This window comes from Heloderma suspectum, chromosome 3 (genome assembly GCF_057233095.1).
Source record: "Heloderma suspectum isolate Gila_16-S chromosome 3, 16-S_ref, whole genome shotgun sequence".
NCBI lineage: Eukaryota > Metazoa > Chordata > Lepidosauria > Squamata > Helodermatidae > Heloderma > Heloderma suspectum.
Window position 1 is genome coordinate 227250153 of NC_139460.1, and position 26205 is coordinate 227276357.

Below are 26205 nucleotides of genomic sequence, written 5' to 3' on the forward strand. Positions count from 1 at the left end.
GGAAGCTTTGAACTAGGCTGGTTTTTGCCATTTCAGGGAGAAAACCTGATATTGGACTTGGGGTATGTGTACCAGTCCCCATGAGAGAAAGTTAATAAACTGGGCTGTACCACATTTATCTGAACATGAGATGGCCTTGGTCACCTGAGTTTAACTCTCCATTCTTTCTGAGTAGAGGTTAGGTACTATGTGAAATAACTAATGCTGCCTGTGTGCTAGTGGGGCCCACTGCAGGTGCAATTGGAAGCTATTCAGACGGGAACTCCGCTGATCTCTCCTGTTCTGGAAACATGTGTCTCTTCTCATTTCTGGGATCACTGCAGGAAGTGCTAGTTCCTGTTGTGCAAGTGGAGCGTGTGCAGTGGAGTGCAGTGGCAGTACTGGATACCGCCCAGGCAGTCAAAGCAATACATATTTTTGGTTTAGATACGATTCAGATCCAGCTGCAATTGAAATTGTTCCAGTTTTGTTCGAGTTCGGGCCAATAAAAGTTCAGTAATTGATTTGGCACATATAAACAACAAGTCACATGATAAAATGGAAATACAAGGCACCCTATTTATAATGACCATTTGTAGGGCCGGCCTTAGGGGTGGCTGAGCTGTGCGGTTGCCCGGGGTGCCAAGCTGAGCAGGGCACCGAGCTGAGCTGAGGAGGACGCCAAGCTCAGTGGCTGTGTTTTTTTAAATGTACTGTCTGCAGTGAGCTAGAAAGCAAGTGTCTGTAACCTTTCTTTCAAGGTTCTACAGGTTGTTTCGGTACTAACTGTAAAACTGATCTTCCTTCAATTAGCTTTAAAGTATGTTTCTTCTTCAATTTCCACTATGCTGTCATTTGCACTGGGTAAAAATCACACAGCGTTACCTTGAGGCAACATTACCGAGCACTCAGTGCTTCAAATACTGTAAAGCACTATAAGCACTATATAAATAATAATAAAATAAAGCGGTAAGCTGAAAGAGGTCAGCTGGATACTTTTTAAAAAATGTATAGCTTTTCTTTATTATTTGTAAAGATAAAAATAATGGCTATTATAAAATAAAGAATGCTTACCAAAAGATAGGAACTGCTACAAAGCAAATATATATATATATATATATTATAAGTAAAACCTGCGATAGCCCTGCTGTGTTGCATAGTGCACTGCCACTGCTCAGAATGTGGCTTTTCAAGATTTGGCTTGTGCAAACTGTAGCACAGTGGCTGGAGATCAAGGTTTTGAGCAATGTCGTTCTTGATGGATGCCAGGCCCCATAAATTCTCTGGGTGGCCCTGCAAAACTGACTATGGGGGGTGGGGGGCACCAAAGGCACTCTTTGCCCATAGTGCTATTTTATCATAGGACCAGTCCTGATCATTTGCACAGTGGGGTGGAGAAAGCCAATAGCTCTAAAACTGTTACCACGTGTCAGCAATGAGTACTAGCATGCGTGAAACAAAAAAAAATGCTTAGATGTTTATTTTATTTGCACTATTTAATTATAACTGTACAATCAGAGAAATATGTAATAGGTGAAGAGCCAACCAAAACTATTTTAAAGAGGAAGGAAAGAAAAGAACTTAGTAAATACGTCTGTAGCGCACAACAATGGTGTCCTCCCCACTTTCCTTCCTCCAGTGGGTACAATGCAAACCCTTAGTAAGTAACAATTTCCAGAGGGGTTCCAGCAAAAGTTAGTCTGTTACAGCAAAAACAACTAAGGCTCTATCTCGTAGAACGATAAAGACTAACAAAATTTATTATGGCCTAAGCTCTGTTGACAAAAACATTAGTGATGATTAGGGATGTACGGAGTTTGTTAAAACTGTTCTATCTTGTGTTTCTCGGATTGTCAGTTGTCTTTCGTTCTGTTATCCATTTACTGACAGAACTGGATTTTTTTAACCAGGATTTCGTTATACTTGTGCTAACGTGTACTTGTGCAAATGCACATTAGTTAAGTGAACATTAGCATCAATGTGAGCTTGTGCTAATGCACATTAGTGCTAATGGAAAATAGCGCAAAAACAGTCTGCAAGTCTGCGGAATCTGTGTGACTCAGAAAAAGCCAGTCTGCTGCCGAATCCGCAGCTTGATTTCATAGAAATCTGAATTCATTTGAATCTGCTGCAAATTTCGTTAATATCCCTACCCATAATAAATGTATTGGCCACAGGACTCTTTGTTGCTTTTGCAAGCCCTTATGTTTGCCTCCTCCTTCCCATTCAAGTTTTGTGTTCATACCTATTCATTTGGCTGGGCCCTGTTTGATCCTTATCTCTGTTTCTCCTGTCTTTCTGTAATCTTGTGATTTCCTGCCCCAATTATAGCTTCACACATTAACCACTATTTCAAACACATTCCTCCTTCATTTTACATATATATATATATATATATATATATATATATATGAGTGTGTGTGTGTGTGTGTGTATGTATGTGTGTGTGTGTTCTCATTGTACTGTACATGTAAAGAGCATTTGACAGAGACCATGTGTGTCCTATGTTGAATGTTTGTATTACTCTATCAGCTCACATATGTGTTGTATGTTCATCCCTTCCATGTTGTAACTTGCATGTTGACCAAACAACCCCTGTTACAAAAGAGAAGCAAGCCTCTAGTCCAATCTAGACTAATGCTTCCCAGGCCAAGCCCTTGAAGAGGGCAGAGGATAGAAGCCTGTACAAATAGAGGGTGGCCATGTGTCCTCTTTACAGAGGACACGCCTCTAATTGAAGGGCTGAAAGAGGACCGTCCGCTCTTTGAAGACATCCTCGGCTTGAAGGGCTTTCCAAGTCCAGTTTAAAGATGCAGAACCATTGGAAGGGAGAGCAGCAGTGGCCCTGAAATTGCCCATCAACAGTTCGTACATGGACAGCAGACTGAAAAGGCAGGTACACAGGTTGTCTGGTCACAGTCTTCCCCACTATGAAACTGTATTTCTATTTCTACTATAATCACTATTTAAACATTTGCATTTATATAAGTAAATTAGCACGTGCAAAATTTATGCACTTGGGTGTCCTCTTTTTAGTGCCGCATTGCTTCTCTTTTGGCGGTGCATAAGTGGCCACCCTAAAACTTATTTATTATTTACTTGTTATTAGCATTTATATACCAACTTATTTGCTAAAAAGCCATCAAAGGAGCGTACAACAATTTAAAACAATAAGACTGTAAAACAATAAAAACAAGAACATTAAAAATGGTAAAAACATTAAACTACCCATTTTAAAAGGCTAAACTGAAAAAAGTGGCTTTCTACCCTTTCCAAAAGCCTAGAGAGTGGGGCCAATCATAGCTCTTGAAGAAGCACATTCTGTGTTTGGGAAAAATACTGGAGTAAGCCCTTTCATATGTGTCCAACAGATGGGCATGGAATTACATGCTTAATTCCTTGACCAAATGCATGTGTGTGAAGTTAAACTGTAGCTGGTGGTTCCTTGGTTCACTTTTCTTGACTAATCTACTGCTCTCTATATGTTTTGACTCAGTTCTCTGTCATCGAAGATGCACTCACTGCCCTCAGATTGAATCTAGTGTAAACCATTTGTAAAATGGGTAAATTAGTTCTAACACAGGCTAGAAAAACTGACCCATTTTACAACTATTAATTCATTCTTTGATGATATGTTACATACATGGATGTTTTGTAAGTTGATGTGTGGATGTGTCCATGTGTTTTACTTATTGTCTCTGTACATATTTTGAGTTCTTGTTTTGTGTTTGTGGCTCGTTGTACTAGTCTAAGTTATGGTAGATAGGTAGCGCATGGTGGCCTCACATCATCTGTGGGATCTACTCATTTTATATTCAATTATTTATTACATTTCTATACTGCTCAATAGCCGAATCTCTCTGGGTGGTTCACAACAATTAAAACCACAAAATTAATCATAAAATACAATATAAAATGTAAAGTTTAAAACTACAGTATAAAAGTACAAACCAAAATAAAACATAGCAGCAGCGTAGAGATTTAAAATACGGTAACAGTTTTAAAACAACAGAGCTAAGGGTGCAGTCCTATGGGGATGGTCAGCTGCCTCTGAACTCAGAGGTGACCGACTATCCAATGCAGGGTGGCTGGAGCACGGAGGGGATCTTCTCTGCCACACTCCGGCCCCTGCATTTGTGGCTAGACGGCTGATTTTGGCTATCTAGCTAGGGCGCCTCAGAGCGGGGGTAGCGGGGAGGCCAGACGGCGTATAGGACCCATTGTACCGGCACTTCTGACATCCCCGTCCCTCCCCACCCTTGGGAGCGCCCCCTTTCCCCCCTTTCTGCACTGCTCTTCCGAGCGCGGAGTAGGGAAGAACTGTGCCGCCTCCGAGGAAGCAGGGGAAGGGGCAGGGAGGTGGTTTTCTGGGAAATGACCTCGGAGCTCTGGCTCCAAGGTCAGTTCCCAAAAACCAAAAATTCCTATGGCTGTCTAGCCTCTGTCTAGTGGCCATTGGATTGTGCCCTAAAGGACTTAAATGCCTGGGAAAATATTGAGCTAGAATTCCACCATTGTATATATTTCCACCCCCCAAAAAAACATTCCGGCAGAGCCCGATGTTCTGCAGAAGCCATCGCACAGTGTGACCAAGGCAGTTTAAGCTTCGAAACTAGGCCTGTTAAACTTGACTAAAATGGATCTAGAAAATCCATTTCATTTCAGAGTGTTTGGTGTTGGCTGGTGGCCACATGCTCAAGCTCCTTGCCCAGGAAAAGGATGTTAGCAACTGTGGTGGCCTATAGTTGAAAAAGAAACTGTAGTTGAAACCAAAGCCTTATTACTTGTTTTATAAATTTGAAGTAAAGCAAATACACACAGACAGACAGATAAGAGGACACATACATTTGAAAACCACGGTAGTAGACGCTTCTACTTATATTCATTTCACATAAATATGTTGCTTTTGTCACGCTGGTGCCTTCACCGTCTGAGTCTGGACGCTAGTGCTATATCCACCAATGTTCTGCAGTGTGTGCATATGTTCATTACTGTTGTACATATACATTGTATACTTTCACTAAAAGGAAGGCAGTCCTTCAGTTACATTTTCTAAGAAGAATTTATTCCGATTACTTACCAAAAAACGATCTCCATCTATGCCTAATTTTTCCACTATCCTTGCGCAGTCAGGCATCCCAGACTGAAAAGGGAGAAAGAGGAGAAAATGACACTAGATTTGGTAATGTGTACGTTATTTAAACATTTAGATGGATGGCTTTCTCAGGCTAATATACCGCCTTGATGAATTTCCAACAGTTGGTTGTTTTAGGAATCTCTATACAGTTACAACCCTACACATTTCTACTAGGAAGTAAGTCCTAGGTCTGCAGAATTGAAGGAAAGCATGATCTGGTCAGAGGACTAAGGGCTGCTGAGTTGTGTGTGTGTGTGTGTGTGTGTGCACATGAGAGAGAGAAAGAGAGAGAGAGAGAGGAGGGCTTTTTTGTATCATTACCTATTGCTTGTAAGCCATTACCTATTACTTGTAAGCCACCTTGAGAATCATTTGATTGAAAAACAAGGTATCAGTATTCCAAATAAATAAATGAATACTCCCTTAAAAAACCAAACAAACATTTCAAATGAGGCTCCAGAAAGTTCTGCTGTTATTCAGTGGGAAAATAAGGCTTAGGGACAGCTTATTTATAGGCCACCTTTTAGGATGTAGTCCTTACAAGGTGGCACACAACTATAATTAAAAACATAAAATACAAATTCAGTAAAACAATCCAGCAAAATATGGGCCTGTTTAAAAAATACTAATCGCATTCTTAACCAAACAGGAATGCCTAATCTGCAAAATGGCTCATTAATTTAATTGTAAAACTAGTTACCAGGAAGCAACCTGGAATAAATGGGTTTTAGAAACTGTATAAAAACTGGCACTATTGAAGCAGTACATACTTCAGTGGGGAGGGAATTCCACAATTTGGGGGCCACCACTGAAAAGGTCCCGGAAGACAGTTCACATGGCGCCCTGGCATATAGATTATATAAAAGGCAGGGCATAGGAGTGCGTGCCTCCCGCCCCCAGTATGTAGAACCTACTGCTTGAATTAGGGACTACATGCATAATGCTTCTGTGAACGCGCCCTGCTTATGGAATATATCCCATAAATAAAGGACAGACAGATTGTGTGAGGGATTAATGCACAAAGGTCAGGATTGTTGAGCCTAATTCATCCCAAGGGCCAGATTCCATTTCAGAGAAGCTGTCGGGGACCATTTTCCGGTGGTGGGCAGGACTGAAGGCAAAAGGGATGTGCCCCAAATAACAGCATATTGTCACTTAAAGCTCTTAGCACCACTAGATAAGCCTTAGGAGACACAATTCAACCATTTAGAATGGGGAGGAGGGAAAGGGGCATGGCCATTTAGGGAATTCCAGTGGGAGAGATTTGGCCTACCAGCCTGAGTTTCCCCACCCTTACTATAGGCCTTTATTCCCCCAAAAGATCTGTAATGGTGTGGTGGTGGTGAGAAGCAAGAGTCTGATGCTTACTATCTTGCCCCGCAGCATTTTTAACCGACCCAGTTGGGCCATAAGTGAACCGGAATGTTGGGTTGGACATGAGGTTATTACCTAGCCCAGCAGTGGCCAACCTTTTTGACCTGCGGGCCATAATTCATATCTAAAGAATGAGACAATGACACTGTAATGCACTACTGTATATATGTGGCCCCTCTATGCCTTGAGGAGACTTTGACTCTGGTCTATTTATTTATTTACAATATTTATATACTGCTCCACATGAGAAGATTTCAGAGTGGTGAGCAACAAAGGTAAAAGAATAAAACACCAGGATAAAACAGTTAAAACATAAAAAAAACACAAATTCCAATGAGGTCAAATGTAATAAACAATGGCTGGTTATGCAAGGAAGGCCTCTTGAAATAACAGTGTCTTCAGGAGGCGTCGGAAGGAACACAACATTGGTGCCTGCCTGATCTCCAAAGATAGGGAATTCCACAGGAAGGGGGCCCCCACACTGAAGGCTCTTTTCCTGGTGGACTCCAGCCGGGCCATAGGTCCATGTCGAACCACCAGGAACATGCCCTCTGATGATCTTAGTGACTGGGCAAAGAAGGAGGCACTGTCCCAAGTTGTTTAGGGCTTTGTACATGAGTACTAATACCTGGAGGGAGCAATCCTATTGCCGTTAGTCAGCGGCTAGACGGCCATAGGATAGGTCGGTTTCCGGGAACCGACCGCCCTCCACGTCCGTGCTGCCTCACAGGCAGTGCGGAAAAGCCCCGTGCTCTGCAATCGGAAGAGGAGCATGGATCGGCGAAAACAGGGCATTTCGGGGTGGCGTTCCAGGGTGGGGAAGGTGGAAATGCTGGTACGACACATCCCACGTGTCATCCGGCAGCTGCTTCCTCCGCTCTGCAAATGCAGGGCGGCTGAAGTGCGGAGGAGATGATCCCCTCCGTGCTTCTCCTGCCCTGTGTTATATACGTGGTCACCTCCAAGTTCGGAGGCAGCCGCCTATCCCCATAGGATTGCGTCCTAAACCTGGCCCAGTAACGAATAGGCAGCCAGTGCAGTTCCCTCAGCAAAAGAGCTGCACACTGAAAAGGGGCAGCTGCCGACAACAGCTGAGCGGCTGCATTCTGCACTGGTCTAGGGCCAGCAATACACAATAGTGCAGTGCTGGGACCTGAGACAGGAATAGAAGCCTGCCTGACTGTGTTCAAAAACAAGGTGTTCAAGCTCTCCTGTCTCATCCAGGTATGCCAATGGTGGCTGCTGCCTATGCCACAGGTGTGACCCATTTTGTAAACTGGCCACCATAACCTAGCCATGGAGGATTAAGGAAGGAGACATTTGCAAGAGAATTTTTAATAGAAAGTTCTCCACACTTTCATTCTTCAAATGGGTATAGGGAGATTTGGAATTTCCTTCAGGGCTTTTCCTCATACTACTATTTCTGTAAGCATTGCGTTGTCTTGTTTTTTGCCTTCCTAGCATGACATGTATGGATAAGATGTTTTGCATGATTTAAAGAGGAAGTTAGCAGTAATGAAATGTCGGTGATGCAGACATTCAGAAAATTAGAGAAAAGCAAGATCAGAGATAAATCTATCAGTATCATAAATGTTAACAATTTTTTGTAATTGATACATATAATGAATTATAAAGGAAGGGGAAAGAAATAAAGGGAAACGAACACAGGACTGCTTGTACAAAGTTGAATTAAATAAATGTCTCAGTTCTGGAGATGGCTTTTGAAAAATGTATTTGTGCGTGCATAGTTGCACAAGAGTGTTCTCACTTTCCTTCCACCACCACCCCATAACTACTTAGGCGGATAGTTAATGTTGCTAAATGTCTTAGAGTTGCTGCTATTCTGTAATAAGCACAATCAGATCTATTGCGAGATTACATATACTTAAAAGCATGAATTTGACACAATTGTGGTCAGTTTTCTAATAATGGAAGCCGGTGCAGTACAATCTATTGCAGAGAACAAGAATGCAGAATAGCGCAGAAAAAAACCACCTTCATCAATGTGTGAGGAGTGAGGTGCCTAGTTAGTGACGCTTGGTCTGAGCTAGGGATGTATGCAAAATTATTTTCAGTTTGTTTTTGATCAGAATTACTCAGTTCACACACCTTCCAGACTGAACATGGACTCGGACACAATGTAAGTCTGTACATTTCTGAGCTTGCAATTGATTCCTGGACCCCCAAAAATATGTTTGACAGCATGCACACATTTGAAAAATGTGTATGAAAAAAATGCATACTTTTGAAAAATGCACACAAATATGCTTTAATCAATGGAAGAAGAATGCACACATTTTAAAAATGTGCATTTGATATGTATATTTGGAAAAATATGCATGGGTTTTCATGTGAAAACCCCCACAAAGCTCGCAATCTGATACAGATTCAAGTAGGAAAGAGCTTTGAGATGGAAGTTGGAGAACTTTGGTGAGCTTGAGTTTTGCTGGTTTTCACATCCCTGGTCTGGGCATAGGGGTCTACACACATATACATCTGTACCTATATCTCCACTGTGAAATGTTGGCGGGTATGCATTAGGAAAGACACTCTCTCTCTGCCTTGGCCCTCTCCCTGTATGTGTATAATACTGACTAACCGTATATGGTTTTTGTAAGGATTACAGGAAGAGCAATCTTAGCTGCCTGCTGGAGGCTGGCTGAAGCGGAGCTGAGGATGGGAGGGCAGTGCCCTTCTCCTGGGAGGGCAGCAAGTCCATCCCAAAGGCCCCTGGCATGTCTGTAAAAAGGTCTGGAGGCATAGATCTACTGTAAGCAGAAATCGGGTATTCCGGGGACAGCTGTGGATGTGCTGGATCCAAAGCCTCCTTGTTCATCTGGCATGCCCCTGGATCAGACCCCAAACCTATGCCAGCCTTGAGCTGGCATAGGTATTTTTCTTTCCATTAGGATTGCTCTGTAAAGTACTTTATGTGATTTGCACAAATGCAAAATATATACTAGGTGATGGCAAGGATGATACAGAATTTCAGCCCATTATGTGTTTTCTGGAAAGTCATATGTAGTACGTGGGAATGACCACACATTCCAGGAGAAAGAATGTACTCTGAAGTATTCATTTTAAGAATAATGAAGGAAGGAAACAAACCAGGCACAGGCCCAGTTCACATGATCACCATGGCTTAAACAATAACCTAACAACAGTCCATAGGTTGTTAGGAAGACATGCTGCCTAGGTTTGGACAACACAACAAGCCACACTCGAGCGCATAATTAGGGGAATGGTGCCCGGCACGTGCTGGATGTGCTGCAGCTTAAACAAGCAACCGTGGCTTGTTTAAACCACAGAGATTGTGCGAAATGGGTCACTAAATACATATAGCAAGCATAGTTGATATACAGTCTCCAGTCATTCCCATGGCTCTTGAATGGACCAGGTTGTGCCTCACTGAAGTGAATGGAAGTTGTCTTGTGGCTCTGATCAGTGGGTTGCAGCTGTGGTGTGAAATAATTAATAAAGAAATGTGAACCTTCTGAAGGTCTGAACTTGTGGACAGAACTTAGTGCTTCCCAGAGTTCTAAAGAAGCAGATGGCAATTTAAGATGTTTGTGAACAAGTTGAGATTATTGAGGATCTTAAAAGTCAAAGCAGTCAAATTAACAGTTGAGTTAAAATGGCTCATTCTGTTATATTAATACCCCCCTCCTGCCCGAACTTAGTTGAGGGACAAGAATGTAGAAGGAAAAGAGTTTTAGAAGGAGCATGAGTTTTAGAAACAGCATCTGCTATGATCTTTATTCTTTTGAAGAGAGGAGGTCCCACCATTTGAATTGAGATATTTTTTCCCACGAGGTCAAAAACCCTTCCAAAATGTAGAAAAAATGGTAAGACTGCACAGGCTCACAAAACTCTTATACTGTATGATGTACTGTATGCCCCTGGAGAAAATGATGAGCGCGCAATATACCGTTTTCCATATCATCTTGTAATGGTGGGTGGCGATGAATAACACATCTAAAATATTCAGCAATTGCTCAGTTCATATTTATAGCAATATGTAGCTATGTAGATTACGACTCCTATATTTTATCACTGTTTATCTAGACAGCTTATTGTTGTACGTATCTTTTGATCAAGGACCAAGATTTCATTAAAAACATAAGCATATGCAGATATGACACTGATGCAAGACTCCGTAGAAATTGTATTATTGGAAGGAATCTCACCGTTGGCAAGATTTTTGCCTATGAAGCCACCAGACATTTATATTCACCTGGAACTGGGCTAGTCTTATCATGAAGCAACACGAAGCAAGTTGCTTCAGGCAGAAGATGCCAGAGGAGATGCTATGTCTATGTCTCCATCTCTGTAGGCTATTAAAAATGAGATCTGAACCACCTTTTGTGCTGCATTTGTATGAGTGTTTGTGTGCACATCATTTTGACTTTCTAATTCAGGTGTGAATGTGTCAAAGGTCATTTCGTTTCTTCCTGTCCCTGGACTTTTAGTTACATTGCAGTGATATTTCCTGACTGCTTCTCCCATACCAGGGATGCAAAGTGTGCAGTCTGTAGGCAACCATGCAAACCCTATCTGGCACCCACCCAGAAGGAACCCCCCCACCAGAAAAAGGACAAACACTCTAGGAATGGGCTCTATGGTTCCTGCCATAGAAGCCTTGTTCCTACAGCATCCTAGGAAGCAGTGCTCAAAGGCTCTTGCCTGCTTCCTAGGAAGTTCTAGGAACAGGGCTTATATGGCAAGAACCATGGAGCTTGTTCCTAGACAGTCCCCCCCTTTTTTTTCCCTGAAAACGTTCTAGGTAACAGAATGTGGGATGTCAGGATTCCTCAGCAGGAGAGTGGATTAGAGGAGAGAGAAGGGTGAGGAGTCAGGATTCCTGATGGCTGGCTGGTGTGAGAACTAAGGTTTCTAGGAGGACTATTGGTTTTATCTCATCAAAGCAGGTGCCAGGCCTCTGAAATTCTCTTAGGCAGGAGTTGGATTTGAGTGAGTGGTGTGTGTGAGTGTGTGTGCGTGTCTGCGCGCACATACATATATGTGCATATGTGTGTATGCACATATGTGTGGCCCCTGCCACTTCAGCAGACAACCAGTGTCGCGCTCAGGGTCAGAGGACTGATAGCAAATGACCTTATTTGAGTGACAGAAAAGACAAATAGGGAGAGAAGAACTTTGTTTTGTACCTGGGGAAATACAATATTGTCCAGTCCCAGCTCTTGCATTAACTATGATTTAAACTGCAGGGAGGTACAGCTGAGTGTCATGGGCAGCTATTGTATATAGTCTGAAATCTAATTAGTGCTGATGAAAGATGGGGGAGAATTATGTTTATTCCACACTTTTTAAGTGAACCAACCTAATTGCCCTTCAGGGGGCACAATTTATTCCCACTGCCTTATAAGTATTAAAGCCACAATTCTGTCCCAATTGTTGTATGGTGTACCATTATGGATCCAAGGATTTAACTCAACTGTGGAAAGTGTTCTTTCAAACTTCCTGCACTCACTTTTTGGAATGCCAGGATGTGTGTCAACTCAACTGTGTGTCAACTCAACAGAGAGCTTCGGCTATTGGGCAGTATAGAAATAAATAAATAAATAAATAAAATAAAAACTGCTGGTTTACAGCTGGAGGCTGGCCTTGCATCTACAGAATTCAGGGCTTGGTCCCTTACCTTTCATTATTGGCTAAAGGTTCTTTATGCTGAACTATCTTTAGGTTACCTCTATCTCTTACAAAAAAGATGCGTTTACTAATTTATGGCTTTATGATTAAACTAGGTCTTTCTATAGATTTCCTCCACACAAGATATTATTCTGCTGTAAAACATATTTTAGAACAATGGATCAAGGATATTGATATTGATTTTCAATATTCAATATCAAAGGCCTGTAGATTTTGCTGCCCAATATATCTGGGCTTAACTTTTAAATTCCCTAAATATTTGGATAATGTGACCATCCCTAGGTACCACCATGCCTTCTCTAGGGCAAGATTGAACTGTTTCCCTTTTGCTATATTGGAAGGGCTATCAGGGTGCCACATATGAGGATTGTTTGTGTCCTTGTGGAGTTGAAGTAGTTGAAACTTTAGGTCACGTTTTCTTTAAAAAACGTTAAAAAGCCTCCATAGGGAGGAACGTAACAGACTACTCTGCCCTATTATGAGGAAACAACCTGGAAGGGCATTGGAATGGTACTGGGAATTTGTTTTGGCTGGTATTAACCAATCAACGACAGAGCTTGTGGCTAAGTTCCTCTTTTCTGTCCAAAGGTCTCATAAGAGGATTTCTTTATCTTAATTGCAACTCCCATTTTATATGCCATGTTTTAACTTTTGCATCACATTTTGTTTTAAATATGTTTATATATTTTAATATGTGTACGTTTTAATGACTATGCTTGCATTCTTCTTTCTCTTGTGTAATGATTTGAAGTTTATATTTCTATGTTTTAATGATTATGATTTATTTTTGTGATTTTAAGGGTCTGTGACCGTACAATAAGCGATGATGAAGATTTGCACTTCTTGGACTGATATGCAGATTTGAACACAGTTATCCTTCGTACTGCGCACTTCTCCAAATTTTTCAATGCAGTTATCAGCTGAATGTACAAAAATGGATATATTGAGGGAAATGCATACAAAAAAGCATATATTAAGGTATACTGTGTACAAAAATATCAAGGAAAGTTACGTAGAAAAATGTGTATATCAGGGGAAACCGCATATGAAAATAAATGCAAGTTGTGCTGTTGTTGTTTTTTAAAATCACAGACTGATGAGGAAATTGAACAGAATGTATTTATGATTGAATATATTTAAAACTGACACTGACTGGATATAGACTGATTCATCCATCTCTCTTGTTGAGCATCATAACTTCTCTATTTCACCTTCTTAAACTTAGTCTGTACAGTGCTTAAACATGTTATCCAGGTTAAATTTTAATTTTAAAAAGTTGTTCTTCTTTGGGAGTCTGTGAACTCAGGCCAAATAAGACTTAAACAAGAAGCACCAGCGAATTACCTGCCCCCACCTGAAAGGCTATTTATTTTTCCTACATATTATTACATGTGTGGTTATAATGAACAAGTAATAGAGGCTGAGGCTTAAACAGGTTTTTAAAGTAGATTTTTGTTTTCTACATAAAGCAGCTTTGTAAGGGGCAATTGTGAAAGCAATACCGATAAATGTCTGTTGCAAAAGGCACATCAAAACAGAAATGTAATTGAATTCATAACACTCATATGCTATAAAGTTATATAACATTAAAATCAAAATATTAGTCGTGATATTCTTAGCAAAGCAAGCAGTGGAAGTTTAGCATCTGTGAAAAAAGCATATTTAGCAGAAAAACATGTAAAATGACAGAGCATCTAGGAAGGAACCTTAAATGTGTATTTGATACAAATAAATAGGATACTATGGACTGTATCCAGAATTAGTCATACTTAGAGTAGATCTATTAGAATCAGTGGAACTTGAGTTAGTCATGACTAACTTAAGTCCCATGGATTTCAAAGGGTCTTCTTGAAGTATAGCAGTCTGTATATGACATATATATTGAAAAAAAGTTCAGCCACGGACAATAAAATATACAACGTAAGGGTTTTAAACTACTTTTACATGTTCAGGATTATTGCAAAATGGAAGCAGATTTCTATTTGTTGAGGGACCTCCCTGGAGAGGTTTAGTTGACTCTCTCTCTCTTTTAAACTTCAGGCAAACTGCTACAATCTTGTTATTTTGCCAGACTTTTAGTGTGGGTTAAAGGACCATCTCCTTGTTCTTATCCTGAAATGTTTTAACCTGCTCTTGGTTTTAATATATTAAATTGATTTTAGTAATTTGAACTGTTTTTAGTGTAACGTGAACTGTTTTATTGTGAGTTATGTATTTTATGATGGGGGGGGGGAGCCACTGAGTTTATTTTACAAAGAAAAGTGGGATATATATATTTTAAAACAAACAAACAAACAAACAAACAAACAATGATGCTTAGAAGGGGCTTGAAAAAATGTACACTTTGTAAAGCATATTTGACTGGGTTTGTGTAGTAACAAGCTGTTTTAGACATGAATTTAATTAAAGTACATATTGAGAAGTACAAGTGCTAGACAAATGAACTGTTAATGGAAATGTTAGCATCTTGATGCTTATAGATTAAGACTGAAATATGTCAGTTGAATTTTCATACATTCTGCCCATGCAAATCCCACTTTCGTCTGTGGGCAACCATTTGCTCCCAGGAACAAATTAGCACACAGGGATGTTTGTGATACGTGAGCCAAGCCAGTATCTCAGAATTCTCCATGTTAATCACAGGCTAGTCCAGGGAAGGCACCCTGGTGCCCTCCAGATGTTTTGGACTACAACTCGCATAAGCTCCAGCTGACCAATTCCCAAGGGTCACGGATTGTGGGAGATGTAGTTAAAAACATCTGGAGAGTACCAGGTTGCCTTCCGCTGAGGTAGTCCATCCCAGGACGTACACTAGACTGGAATGCCAAGAAAGAATAGCTCATGGATATGGAAGGAAGGAACTTGAACATTAAACTCTACATCTGTTGAACTGTTCTTATTCCTGATGGTCCCAGGCCTTCTGACTACAACGCACACTGTGAAAACATCCAACACTACAACACAGTTGATTAATAAAATATTCATGGTACTGGTGCTTCATGCTCATGGAGCAGTTTGATCATCTGATTGTAGCCAAGAGCCTGTCTCCCATTACTTCCTGGAATTAAACCAGAAGTGGGTAAGGTTAAATAAACAATTTACTGTTGAACTCTGGACAGTCAATTGACTGTAATCTTATATCAGTGCAGTACCTGTCTCAGGAGATCTGCAACTTGTATGGCAGTCCAGTTCTCGCATTCTTCTCGAAACGGTAGTTTTGTGGCCATGCTGAGCCTCAGCAAGTCTGAACTGATCTGCTTCTGGTAATGCTAAAAACGTTTGCTTTACTAAACATCACTGACTGAATTCTGGAAGTCATTAGAGGAAGTTCCCTTTGCAACATTTTTCCCCCTTGTGGTCATCATTGCTTAAAGATACACATCCTTTGAGTGCCTTTTGAAGCTGTTAGTATTTCAGTGTAATAACTCTGAATGAAATTCAATGATAGTTGTTCTGTTCATAGGTTGAGATGAAGTTCCTTACTTTTGTCAGGCTACCATGCCAAGAGGGCAAAGCAATCTTTCCATTAAGCTCAAATCAAAGATCAGATACATGTCCACCATCAACAGCAAGAAAATGTGGACAGTCCCCTATTTCTGATTGCTAACATGCATGGATATGTGCCTGAAAAGTGGGAAAAGAGACATCTGTTTTTGGAATTCACAAAATTCATCGGGGAGTCTCAGTGTTCGCATGCAGAGTTTGCCACCTGCCACGGCTCTGCTCCATGTGCCATCTTTTAGGGATCTGAGATTGGCTTCTACTAGGAGCAGGGCCTCTTCAGTTGTGGCTCTGAAGCTTTGAAACACTGTACCTTGAGAAGCCCATTTAGGTTTCTCTTTGATTTAATTTCAGAGATGAGTGAAAACATTTTTATTCTGCCAGACATTTGGGAAATAACTGGATTTTTTTTTTTGCTGCTGCTGCTGCTATTATTTTATTTATATTATTATTGTTACTATTGTTATTATATTTTAAACCATTTTGTTATGAAAGCTACTTTGAGAACATTTGTGTGAAAAGGCGGTATAGAAATGCTGTAAGGAAACCAACTGACTGACAAACAACCATTCTAAACTTTAAAAGACATTCATTGTACACACACTCATGCACACACTCATAATTGGGGGCCTCTGAGAAAGCATCATAGTTGAAGTGAAGGGGCAGATTTGGCCTTAGAGGAATTGTGTCCTTTGAGGCTAATTTCCCTTTGCATGCACACACACACACACACACCTTTGAGGCTTGCAAGGAAGAAACTGGACTCCTAGACCATAGGTTCTTAGCTCCCCACTAACCAAACCTGCTGTGTAGAACTCTTCATGATCCCAAAAGCCCTTGCACCTGTGGCAACAGAATAACTTGGCACCCACATGTCTGCCCCCAGAGCAAATGCACATGCAGGCATTGAGATTGCACTGGTGATCATACAGCTCTGCAGTTGTTGTTACTAAGGAGCTTACGATTGAAAATAGAAACAACTGAAGGAGAGAAAGAGACAAGGATAGGGAGTACATTTTTGAACCAATGCCATACCCCACCATAGTCTTACATATTTTACAGCTACAGAAACTGCCTAAATCCTCTCCCTTAAAGAACAATCAGTAATAAGTACATCACATTAAAAATATGATCCAACAGAGCCTTACCCTTTCGAAATAAAGCTGCAGCAATGAAGTTAGCAATCATTTTGTCAATAGCCAGCTTGTTTTGCATGGTAGTCCTGAGTCACTGTGACACAACGAATGTAAAAGACTGGAGAATGAGGATATTCTATTCCACATCCTGCTTCCTGTTCATTTATTTTTTTCTGTGCTGATATATTTTTAAGGACTGAAGTTGAGTGTAATTACTGTAAAGTCTGTTCTTCATCCTTCATTCCTACTTCGTAGTCTCTGTATTCAGAGTGACCACTGCTAGTCTGTTATTGAAAACCAACTATTTTAAACTCTTTTCCCATTTACAGGAAGCAAATTCCTAACTCTTGTTTACATGGATTGACTACTGAAGTCGTTAAAGCAATGTCACGCTGTATCCATTAAAGCAGCAGTTAATTGGAAATTTTACTGTTAACTTACTTGCTAAATTGGAGCAACTTGGTCCCATGGGTATTATCATTTAACATACGAAATATGCAGCAGCCTTCAAAATCAATACCACCATTACACAAGCAGCAACTATCAAGGCACTGAGTTTATTTTTCTGTATCAAACATAGATGTATTTTATTAACCACTCTAATAGCAGAACAAATATATAGAGGTTTGCATATGCAGTGTTTAAAGAGGAACTTGAGGAACTCCTCAAATTTTCCAGGACTTCTGTAAAAATGTCTGTGGGTATGTTCTCTGTGTCAGGGTGGAAACTGAGCCGATAGAACCCCAGAGCAGTTCTGATTCTGAGGAGGATCAGCAATCCATGGGAGAGGAGCCAGCTCATCCCTCACAGGCACAGCAGCTGACAGAGATTCCTCCTGCCGGCATTCCTGAGATAGATAGTGATCCTAGCAGTGAGAAAGTGCAGGAACAGGGCTTGCTAGATGCTCGACGCAGACACAGGGAGCGACGAGCGATGGAGGGTGCGGAAAGGAGGCGTAGCACCTGTTTGGCACGCAAGCAATGGCTGCGTCTTGTGGACCCAAGGGAAAGAGGGAGGATCTCTCCCTAGCCCATATGTTTAGGGTCTTCAAGTGACTCTCCTTCAAACGGGGATCAACTGCCTACTTGGAGCATAGGCTACTCTGCTGTTCCTTGCTTAGTCGCTGGTGATTAGCATCTGAAAGAGTCATTAAGTTGTAAAAGGATTAAAGCCTTGAAAAGAATCCTTTCGTCTGTGTCTTGAGTTGGCTATTGGAGTCTACTGAAAGAGGCTGCTAGGGCGCTCCTGACATGCTGCCACAGCTGCATCTTTTTGCACTTACATTCACAGGAGCAATAGTAGGCTCTCCCTTTCTAGTTCTTTTTAAAAGTATGTAGACATTACTTGGCTTACAGCCTTTCTGGGGTTCAGTATTCAAGGGTGCCTGGCATCACCATGTTCTCTATGCAGGAAACATGTCTGGACAAGAAAAAAAATAGGCTGCCTCAGTCAAATCTGACTGCCCCTGCTTTTGATTGGTTGCTAGGAAAAGTTTTTTTCTGGGGGTAAAACTGTCCCTATTGGTCAGTGGGGTGTGGCCTGACTTTACAGGGCCACGTGGGTCCTGCTGGGACAATTCAGGGAGGGTTTGGAAATGGCTCTATGGGCCATTTCTGCACCCGTACCTTTTAGGGCTATGAAACCTCTTTCTATTGGTCCATGGTGGCATGATGAGTTCGTAGAGGTGTCACATGACCCCTCTGAGCCAATCCAGGGAGGGTTTGGAAATGGCCCTTTGGGCCATTTCCGCATCCGTACCTGTTAGTGCTCTAAAAGCTCATCTAATTGGTCCATGGTGGCATGATGAGTTCGTAGAGGGGTCACATGACCCCTGTCAGGTGACCCCAAAAGTCATATGACCTGGCCAGCTGATCGCTCCTTCCAGGGCAGGACTTCCGGAGGTGAGACTTCCAGCTAGGGAGGGGCTTCCGGTCTCCAAAGGCACCTGTCACTTTTGAAAAAGGGGCATAGTTTAGAGTTTGATGCGGGTACCCCGCTCAAAGGAGATCGTTACCTTGTCGTGGTGCTGGAGCTTGAGCACCTCAATGACGCCTTGATAGGGATGGACGAAAGTCCCTTACCTGATCCCGCAGCTTGCTTCACGGTGGGGGAGAGGAGCTCCATTCCTCCCCCTGAAATTCTGGCTGGGCGGGAGGCGCCCCATCCCTCCAGCCGAAATTCTGGCCGGGGGGGAGGCGCCCCGTCCCTCCGGCCCCGAACCTTGTCTCCTCCCGGGACGCAAATGGCGGCGGCCGTAGCCACCGCCATTTGAGTCCCTGCAGTCAGCCGTGATAGGCTACGTAAATCTTTACGTAGCCTATCATGGCTGACTTGGGGGGGGGGGGAAGCGCGTACGCAAATGGCAGCGCCCATGGGCGCCGCCATTTGCGTTCCTTATTTGGGCACGTGTAGTCTATTTGCGTTGCCCTTATTTTCGCCGTAGTCTACGTAAATGTTTACGTAGACTACACATGCCCAAATAAGGAACACAAATGGCGGCACCCATGGGCGCCGCCATTTGCGTACACGCTTCCCTCCCCCCCAAAGTCAGCCATGATAGGCTACGTAAAGATTTACATAGCCTATCATGGTGTTTTTTGAAAATCTAGCTGTGATAGGCTATGTAAATCTTTACGTAGCCTATCACGTTTGTTGTTGTTGTTGTTTTTCACCTTGGAAATGGCGGCAGCGGCAGCCGGTCGGAAGACCGGCCGCGGCTGCCTCCACCGCCGCCCCACCGCCGGGAGCCGCCAGCGCCAGGGACATTCGACAAAGGTAAGTCCCATTCCAGGGGGGGGCGGGGGGCGGACCGTTTCTCCACCAATTTCGGGGGGCTGAATGCATTGGCATTCAGCCTCCCGGAGATTCGTGGAGAAATTCTCCGACATCCCTACGTCTTGAACTAAACTGTGAAGGGACACCCAAGATGGGAAGGTCATGGCAGAGAGGTCAGACTAAATACGATCCCTGGGGAAGGTAACAGCAACCCACCCCAGTATTCTTGCCGTCAAAACTAAATGGATCAGTATAACCAGAGATATATTGGTATACCATCGGAGGATGGGACTCCCAGGTCGGAAGATGGTCAAAATGCTACTGGGGAGGAACAGAGGATAAGTTCAACTAGCCGCAGATGTGATGATGTAGCTAGCGCAAAGCTGAAAGGACGGCTAGCAGCTGACGGTGCTGGTGGTGAACGACGAATCCGATGTTCTAAAGATCAACACACCATAGGAACCTGGAATGTAAAATCTATGAGCCAGGGCAAATTGGATGTGGTTATTGGGGAGATGTCAAGATTAAATAAAGACATTTTGGGTATCAGTGAACTGAAATGGACTGGAATGGGCCACTTTACATCAGATGACCACCAGATCTACTACTGTGGACAAGAGGACCATAGAAGAAATGGAGTAGCCTTCATAATTAATAATAAAGTGGCTAAAGCAGTGCTTGGATACAATCCAAAAAATGATAGAATGATCTCAATTTGATTCCAGGATAAGCCATTTAACATCACAGTGATCCAAATATACGCCCCAGCCACAGATGCTGAAGAAGCAGAAGTAGATCAGTTCTATGAGGATCTGCGGCATCTATTGGATAATAAGCCAAAAAGAGATGTTATTTTCATTACAGGAGACTGGAATGCTAAGGTGGGTAGTCAAACGACACCTGGAATTACAGGCAAGCATGGTCTGGGAGAACAAAATGAAGCGGGACATAGGCTTATAGAATTTTGTCAAGACAAGTCACTGTGCATAACAAACACTCTCTTCCAACAACCTAAAAGATGACACATGGGCTTCACCAGATGGTCGACACCGAAATCAGATTGACGACATCCTTTGTAGCCAAAGGTGGCAGACATCTAAACAGTCAGTAAAAACAAGCTCTGGAGCTGACTGTAGTTCAGATCACGAACTTCTTATTGCACAATTTAGAACCAGACTAAAGAGAATAGGGAAGACCCATAGATCAATTAGATGTGAGCTCACTAACATTCCTAATGAATATGCAGTGGAGGTGAGGAAAGGTTTAAGGGACTAGATTTAGTAGAGAGGGTCCCGGAAGAACTATGGACAGAAGTTCGCAACATGCCGGGAGAGGGACAGGGGGAGTGTGACCCTGTTGATTCTCCTGGACCTCTCAGCGGCTTTCGATACCATCGTCCATGGTATCCTTCTGGATAGGTTGTCTGGGTTGGGAGTTGGAGGCACTGCACTACAGTGGTTCCGCTCCTACTTGGATGGCCGATTCCAGAAGGTGGTGCTGAGGGATTATTGCTGTGTGCCATGGCAATTGTGCCATGGGGTTCCACAGGGCTCTATTTTATCCCCTATGCTGTTTAACATCTACATGAAACATCTGGGGGAGGTTATCCGGAGGTGTGGGCTGAGGTGCCATCAATATGCGGATGACACCCAGCTCTACCTCTCTTTCTCATCAAACCCAGGTGAGGCAGCGGCTCTTCTGAATCAGTGCCTGGGCATGGTAATGGACTGGATGAGAGCCAATAAACTGAAACTCAATCCAGACAAGACAGAGGTACTGTTAGTGGGTGGTTCATCTGCCCGGCTAGGTGATATTCAACCTGTTCTGGGGGGGGGGGTTGCACTCCCCCTAAAGGATCACGTTCGTAGTTTGGGGGTGCTCTTGGATCCAGAACTGTCACTTGAGGCACAGGTGAACTCAGTGGCATGGAGCACTTCTTATCAGCTTAGGCTGCTATACCAACTACGCCCTTATCTGGACAGAGATAGCCTAGCTACAGTTATCCATGTTCTGAGAACTTCTTGTCTGAATTACTTCAATGCGTTATATGTGCGGCTGCCTTTGAAAATGACCCGGAAACTTCAGCTGGTCCAAAATAGGGCAGCAAGATTGTTAACAGGGACTGGCCTGCGAGCTCATATTACGCCAGTACTTTTTCAGCTGCACTGGCTACCAGTCCATTTCTGGGCCTGATTCAAAGTGCTGGTATTAACATTTAAAGCCCATAACTTGGGGCCAAGTTATCTGAAAGATCACCTCCTCCCAATGTGCCTGCCCAGACTGTAAGATCATCTTCAGCAGCCCTCCTCCGTGAGCCCCTGCAAAAGGAAGTGAGGCGGGTGGCTACTAGGAGGAGGGCTTTTTCTGCTGTGGCACCCCGCCTGTGGAATGGGCTCCCTAGTGAAGTTCTCCTGCCACCTACATTGTATTCCTTTCGGTGCCAGGTGAAGATCTTTTTATTTTCCCAGGCATTTTAGCATTTTACCTTTCTAGACTTTTAGCTTGGCTGTTTTAAATCTGTATTTTAAATTCCTCCACTGCTGCTATGTTTTATTGTGGTTGTATTGTTATATTGTGGTTTTAATGTTCTATATATTTTAAATTGTTTTATTGTGTGCTGTTTGGTTTTAATTTTTGTAAACCGCCCAGAGGGCTTCGGCTATTGGGCAGTATAGAAATGAAATAAATAAACAAACAAATAAATAAACAAACAAACATTGTTCAGGAGGTGGCAACAAAAAACATCCCAAAGAAAAAGAAAACCAAGAAGGCAAGATGGCTGTCTGCTGAGACACTGGAAGTAGCCCAAGAAAGAAGGAAAGCAAAAGGCAACAGTGAAAGGGGGAGATATGCCCAATTAAATGCAAAATTCCAGAGGTTAGCCAGAAGAGATAAGGAATTATTTTTAAACAAGCAATGCATGGAAGTGGAAGAAGATAATAGAATAGGAAGGACAAGAGACCTCTTCCAGAAAATTAGAAACATCGGAGGTAAATTCCAGGCAAAAATGGGTATGATGAAAAACAAAGATGGCAAGGACCTAACAGAAGCAGAAGAGATCAAGAAAAGCTAGCAAGAATATACATAAGATCTGTATAGGAAGGATAATAATATCGGGGATAGATTTGACGGTGTGGTCAGTGAGTTAGAGCCAGACATCCTGAAGAGTGAGGTTGAATGGGCCTTAAGAAGCATTGCTAATAACAAGGCAGCAGGAGATGACGGTATCCCAGCTGAACTGTTTCAAATCTTGCAAGATGATGCTGTCAAGGTGATGCATGCCATATGCCAGCAAATTTGGAAAACACAAGAATGGCCAACAGATTGGAAAAAATCAACTTATATCCCCATACCAAAAAACAGAAACACTAAAGAATGTTCAAACTATCAAACAGTGACACTTATTTCACATGCCAGTAAGGTAAATGCTCAAGATCTTGCAAGGTAGACTCCAGCAATTCATGGAACGAGAATTGCCAGATGTACAAGCTGGGTTTAGAAAAGGCAGAGGAACTAGAGACCAAATCGCCAATATCCGCTGGATAAGGGGGAAAGCCAGGGAGTTTCAGAAAAACATCTATTTCTGTTTTATTGACTATTCTAAAGCCTTTGACTGTGTGGATCATAACAAATTGTGGCAAGTTCTTGGTGGTATGGGGATACCAAGTCATCTTGTCTGCCTCCTGAGGAATCTGTATAATGACCAAGTAGCAACGGTAAGAACAGACCACGGAACAACGGACTGGTTTAAGATTGGGAAAGGAGTATGGCAGGGTTGTATACTCTCACCCTACCTATTCAACCTGTACTCAGAACGCATCATGCGACGTGCTGGGCTTGATTAAGCCAAGGCTGGAGTTAAAATTGCTGGAAGAAACATTAACAATCTCAGATATGCAGATGATACCACTTTGATGGCTGAAAGCAAGGAGAAGCTGAGGAACCTTATGACGAAGGTGAAAGAATAAAGTGCAAAAGCTGGGTTGCAGTTAAACCTCCAAAAACCCCAAGATCATGGCAACCAGCTTGATTGAGAACTGGCAAATAGAGGGAGAAAACGTGGAGGCAGTGACAGACTTTGTCTTTCTAGGCACAAATATTACTGCAGACGCTGACTGCAGCCAGGAAATCAGAAGACTTCTTGGGAGGACAGCAATGACAAATCTTGATAAAATAGTGAAGAGCAGAGACATCACAGTGACAACAAAGGTCCGCATAGTTCAAGCAATGGTATTCCCCCGTAGTAACCTATGGCTGCGAGAGCTGGACCATAAGGAAGGCTGAGCGAAGGAAGATAGATGCTTTTGAACTGTGGTGCTGGAGGCAAATTCTGAGAGTGCCTTGGACTGCAAGAAGATCAAACCAGTCCATACTCCAGGAAATAAAGCCAGACAGACTGCTGACTTGAGGGAATGATATTAAAGGCAAAACTGAAGTACTTTGGCCACATCATGAGAAGACAGGATACCCTGGAGAAGATGCTGATGCTAGGGAAAGTGGAAGGCAAAAGGAAGAGGAGCCAACCAAGGGCAAGATGGATGGATGATATTCTGGAGGTGATGGACTCAACCTTGGGGGAGCTGGGAGTGGCGATGGCCGACAGGAAGCTCTGGCATGGGCTGGTCCATGAAGTCACGAAGAGTTGGAAGCGACTGAACGAATAAACAACAACAACAAAAACCCCTTTCACTACTGCCCAGAACAGAGAGTTATATCTATTCTTCTTCTGAAAACCAACTCTTCCATGTATTCAGAAAATGATTGACAGGCAAACTGTGCTCAGTGGGAGGGAAATGAGAAGAAGTCTTAAAATTTTAAAGTAGTCCAGGGAATGAGTTGTACCACATTCCCTTCAAAATCCCCTGGAAGCAGAATTATTACACTTCTCTTTCAGTGGTGCCTCTGTAAGTATTTCCTAGCATTTCTGTATTTAAACTTCCATTTCCAATTCAGTAATGACAATTAATTAGGGAAATTTGCTTACATTTATTTATCTTGCATATTTGCAAGACAGCACACCTCTCCCAAAATGAACCTACCTGTACTCTACGTTCAGCATCTAAAGTCCTCGTCTGAGTGCCTCCACCAAGGGAAGCTCGGAAGGCGGCAACGAGGGAGAGGGCCTTCTCAGTGGTGGCACCCCATCTGTGGCACGAGCTCCCCGATGAGGTTCACCTGGTGCCAACATTGTTATCTTTTTGGCACCAGGTTAAGACCTATCTCTTTTCCCAGGCATTTGGCAGCACATGATGAATTTAATCGGTCCTGGATGTGTCTTTAGTTATGACGGAGTGTTCAAAGTTCTATTTAGTTATATATTGTTTGTGTATATTGCCTGTGTGCTTTTATGTAAATGGCTTTAAACTTTTTATATTGTATTTAATGTTTTAACTTCGGCCATTGGGCCGTAGAGAAATGTAATAAATACTACTACTACTACTACTTCTTTTTGACATGTGGAATTGAGAACTGGATAGTGTTGCAAAAAGGGAATGTAATTGTATGTAAGGATGCACACATATACAGTGTATGCTGCACACAAAAGGCTGTTAGAGCGACAGTGTCCCTCTACTACCAGGGCAATGTTGTACATATATGTTAATGTATGGATAAATCATAGGGCTATTTTAGAGCAAGAGCAACACAGCCGTGTGGCTCTGAAACATTTACTTTGCATATGTAGCTGTTGTGGCACAAACAGAGTGGGACAGATGTTAGGTATTGTAAACAATTAGTTTGATATAGTAGGTGCCTCTAACTCAGGATGTGCTTGCACCAGCTATATCTTCAGTGAAGCTGATGCAATTTGCACCATATCCCATGTAGGGACTGTACCACATTAAACTGTATGTGTTTGAAATTGTTTCCCCAATATAAAAGAATGTGCCCTGTCAGCACACATCAAAGCTTGGATGCGGTAAACGTTTGATGTGAGGGTGCTCTCAAAGGAATGCTTCCCCTCCTGACAGCTGAGGCGGTAAAGTCCTCACATTATAATTGGACCATCTCAGTTACATACTTCTGAACTAGCTCTCTGGGCACGGTCCACTCCAGGGTTGGCTCTACCATTAGGCAGAGTGAGGCAACCATCTCAGGTGGCAGATGCTGGTGTGTGGAGGGCAGTAGTACGGGGCAGAGCCCGTCACAAACTGATTGTGGATGGAGACAGCCATAATCCACTAGTAATTATTAACGTCATTATCTATTGATATCTACTACCTCCTTGGCAGTAACTAAGTTCCTTGCTGCAGGTATTTCCTTGTGGCAAGGGGTTTCCATAGCTTAGCTTTCCTCAAGCTAAATACAGACATTGGCTCTGGTCGTATTTTGACTCAGTCTCCCAGTTTGAGGCAGAATTTGATGACCCACAGGCTGTAAGTGAAGAAGACTTTTTGTTTTATGTCTCTCAGAGTATTTCTACTCATCTCCTGTCTTATCTTCTCCCTTCTTCCTTTTACACTTAACTCGTACCTTATTTCCCCCACAACTGCAGGTTTCCTTCTTCATTTAACATCCTCCTATAACAGCTTATCTCTTCCCCCCCTTCCTTTCTATTGGTGATGATGACGATAATTTAAACATTAACCTTCTGTCTCTCTTTCTAATTTCCCTGTGGCCCTCCGAGCACAGGCA

At 42.5% G+C, this 26205-nt stretch overlaps 1 protein-coding gene across 2 annotated transcripts in view; it reads right to left on the reverse strand.

Moving 5' to 3' along the window:
* Positions 1–16924, reverse strand: part of BLNK (B cell linker) — a 161682-nt gene extending 144758 nt beyond the window's left edge. Inside the window, exons 1-2 of one of the 2 annotated variants that reach the window (XM_084845919.1) lie at positions 16810–16924; positions 5060–5122 (exon numbers count right to left, since the gene is read on the reverse strand). In XM_084845919.1, coding sequence (XP_084702045.1) covers positions 5060–5116 — 57 coding nt within the window. In that variant the 5' untranslated portion in view covers positions 5117–5122; positions 16810–16924. Of the gene's footprint in view, positions 1–5059; positions 5123–15312; positions 15447–16809 lie in introns of those variants that run through there. The other variant, XM_084845917.1, reaches the window with a different exon arrangement.
* Between the last annotated feature and the right edge of the window lie 9281 nt (positions 16925–26205).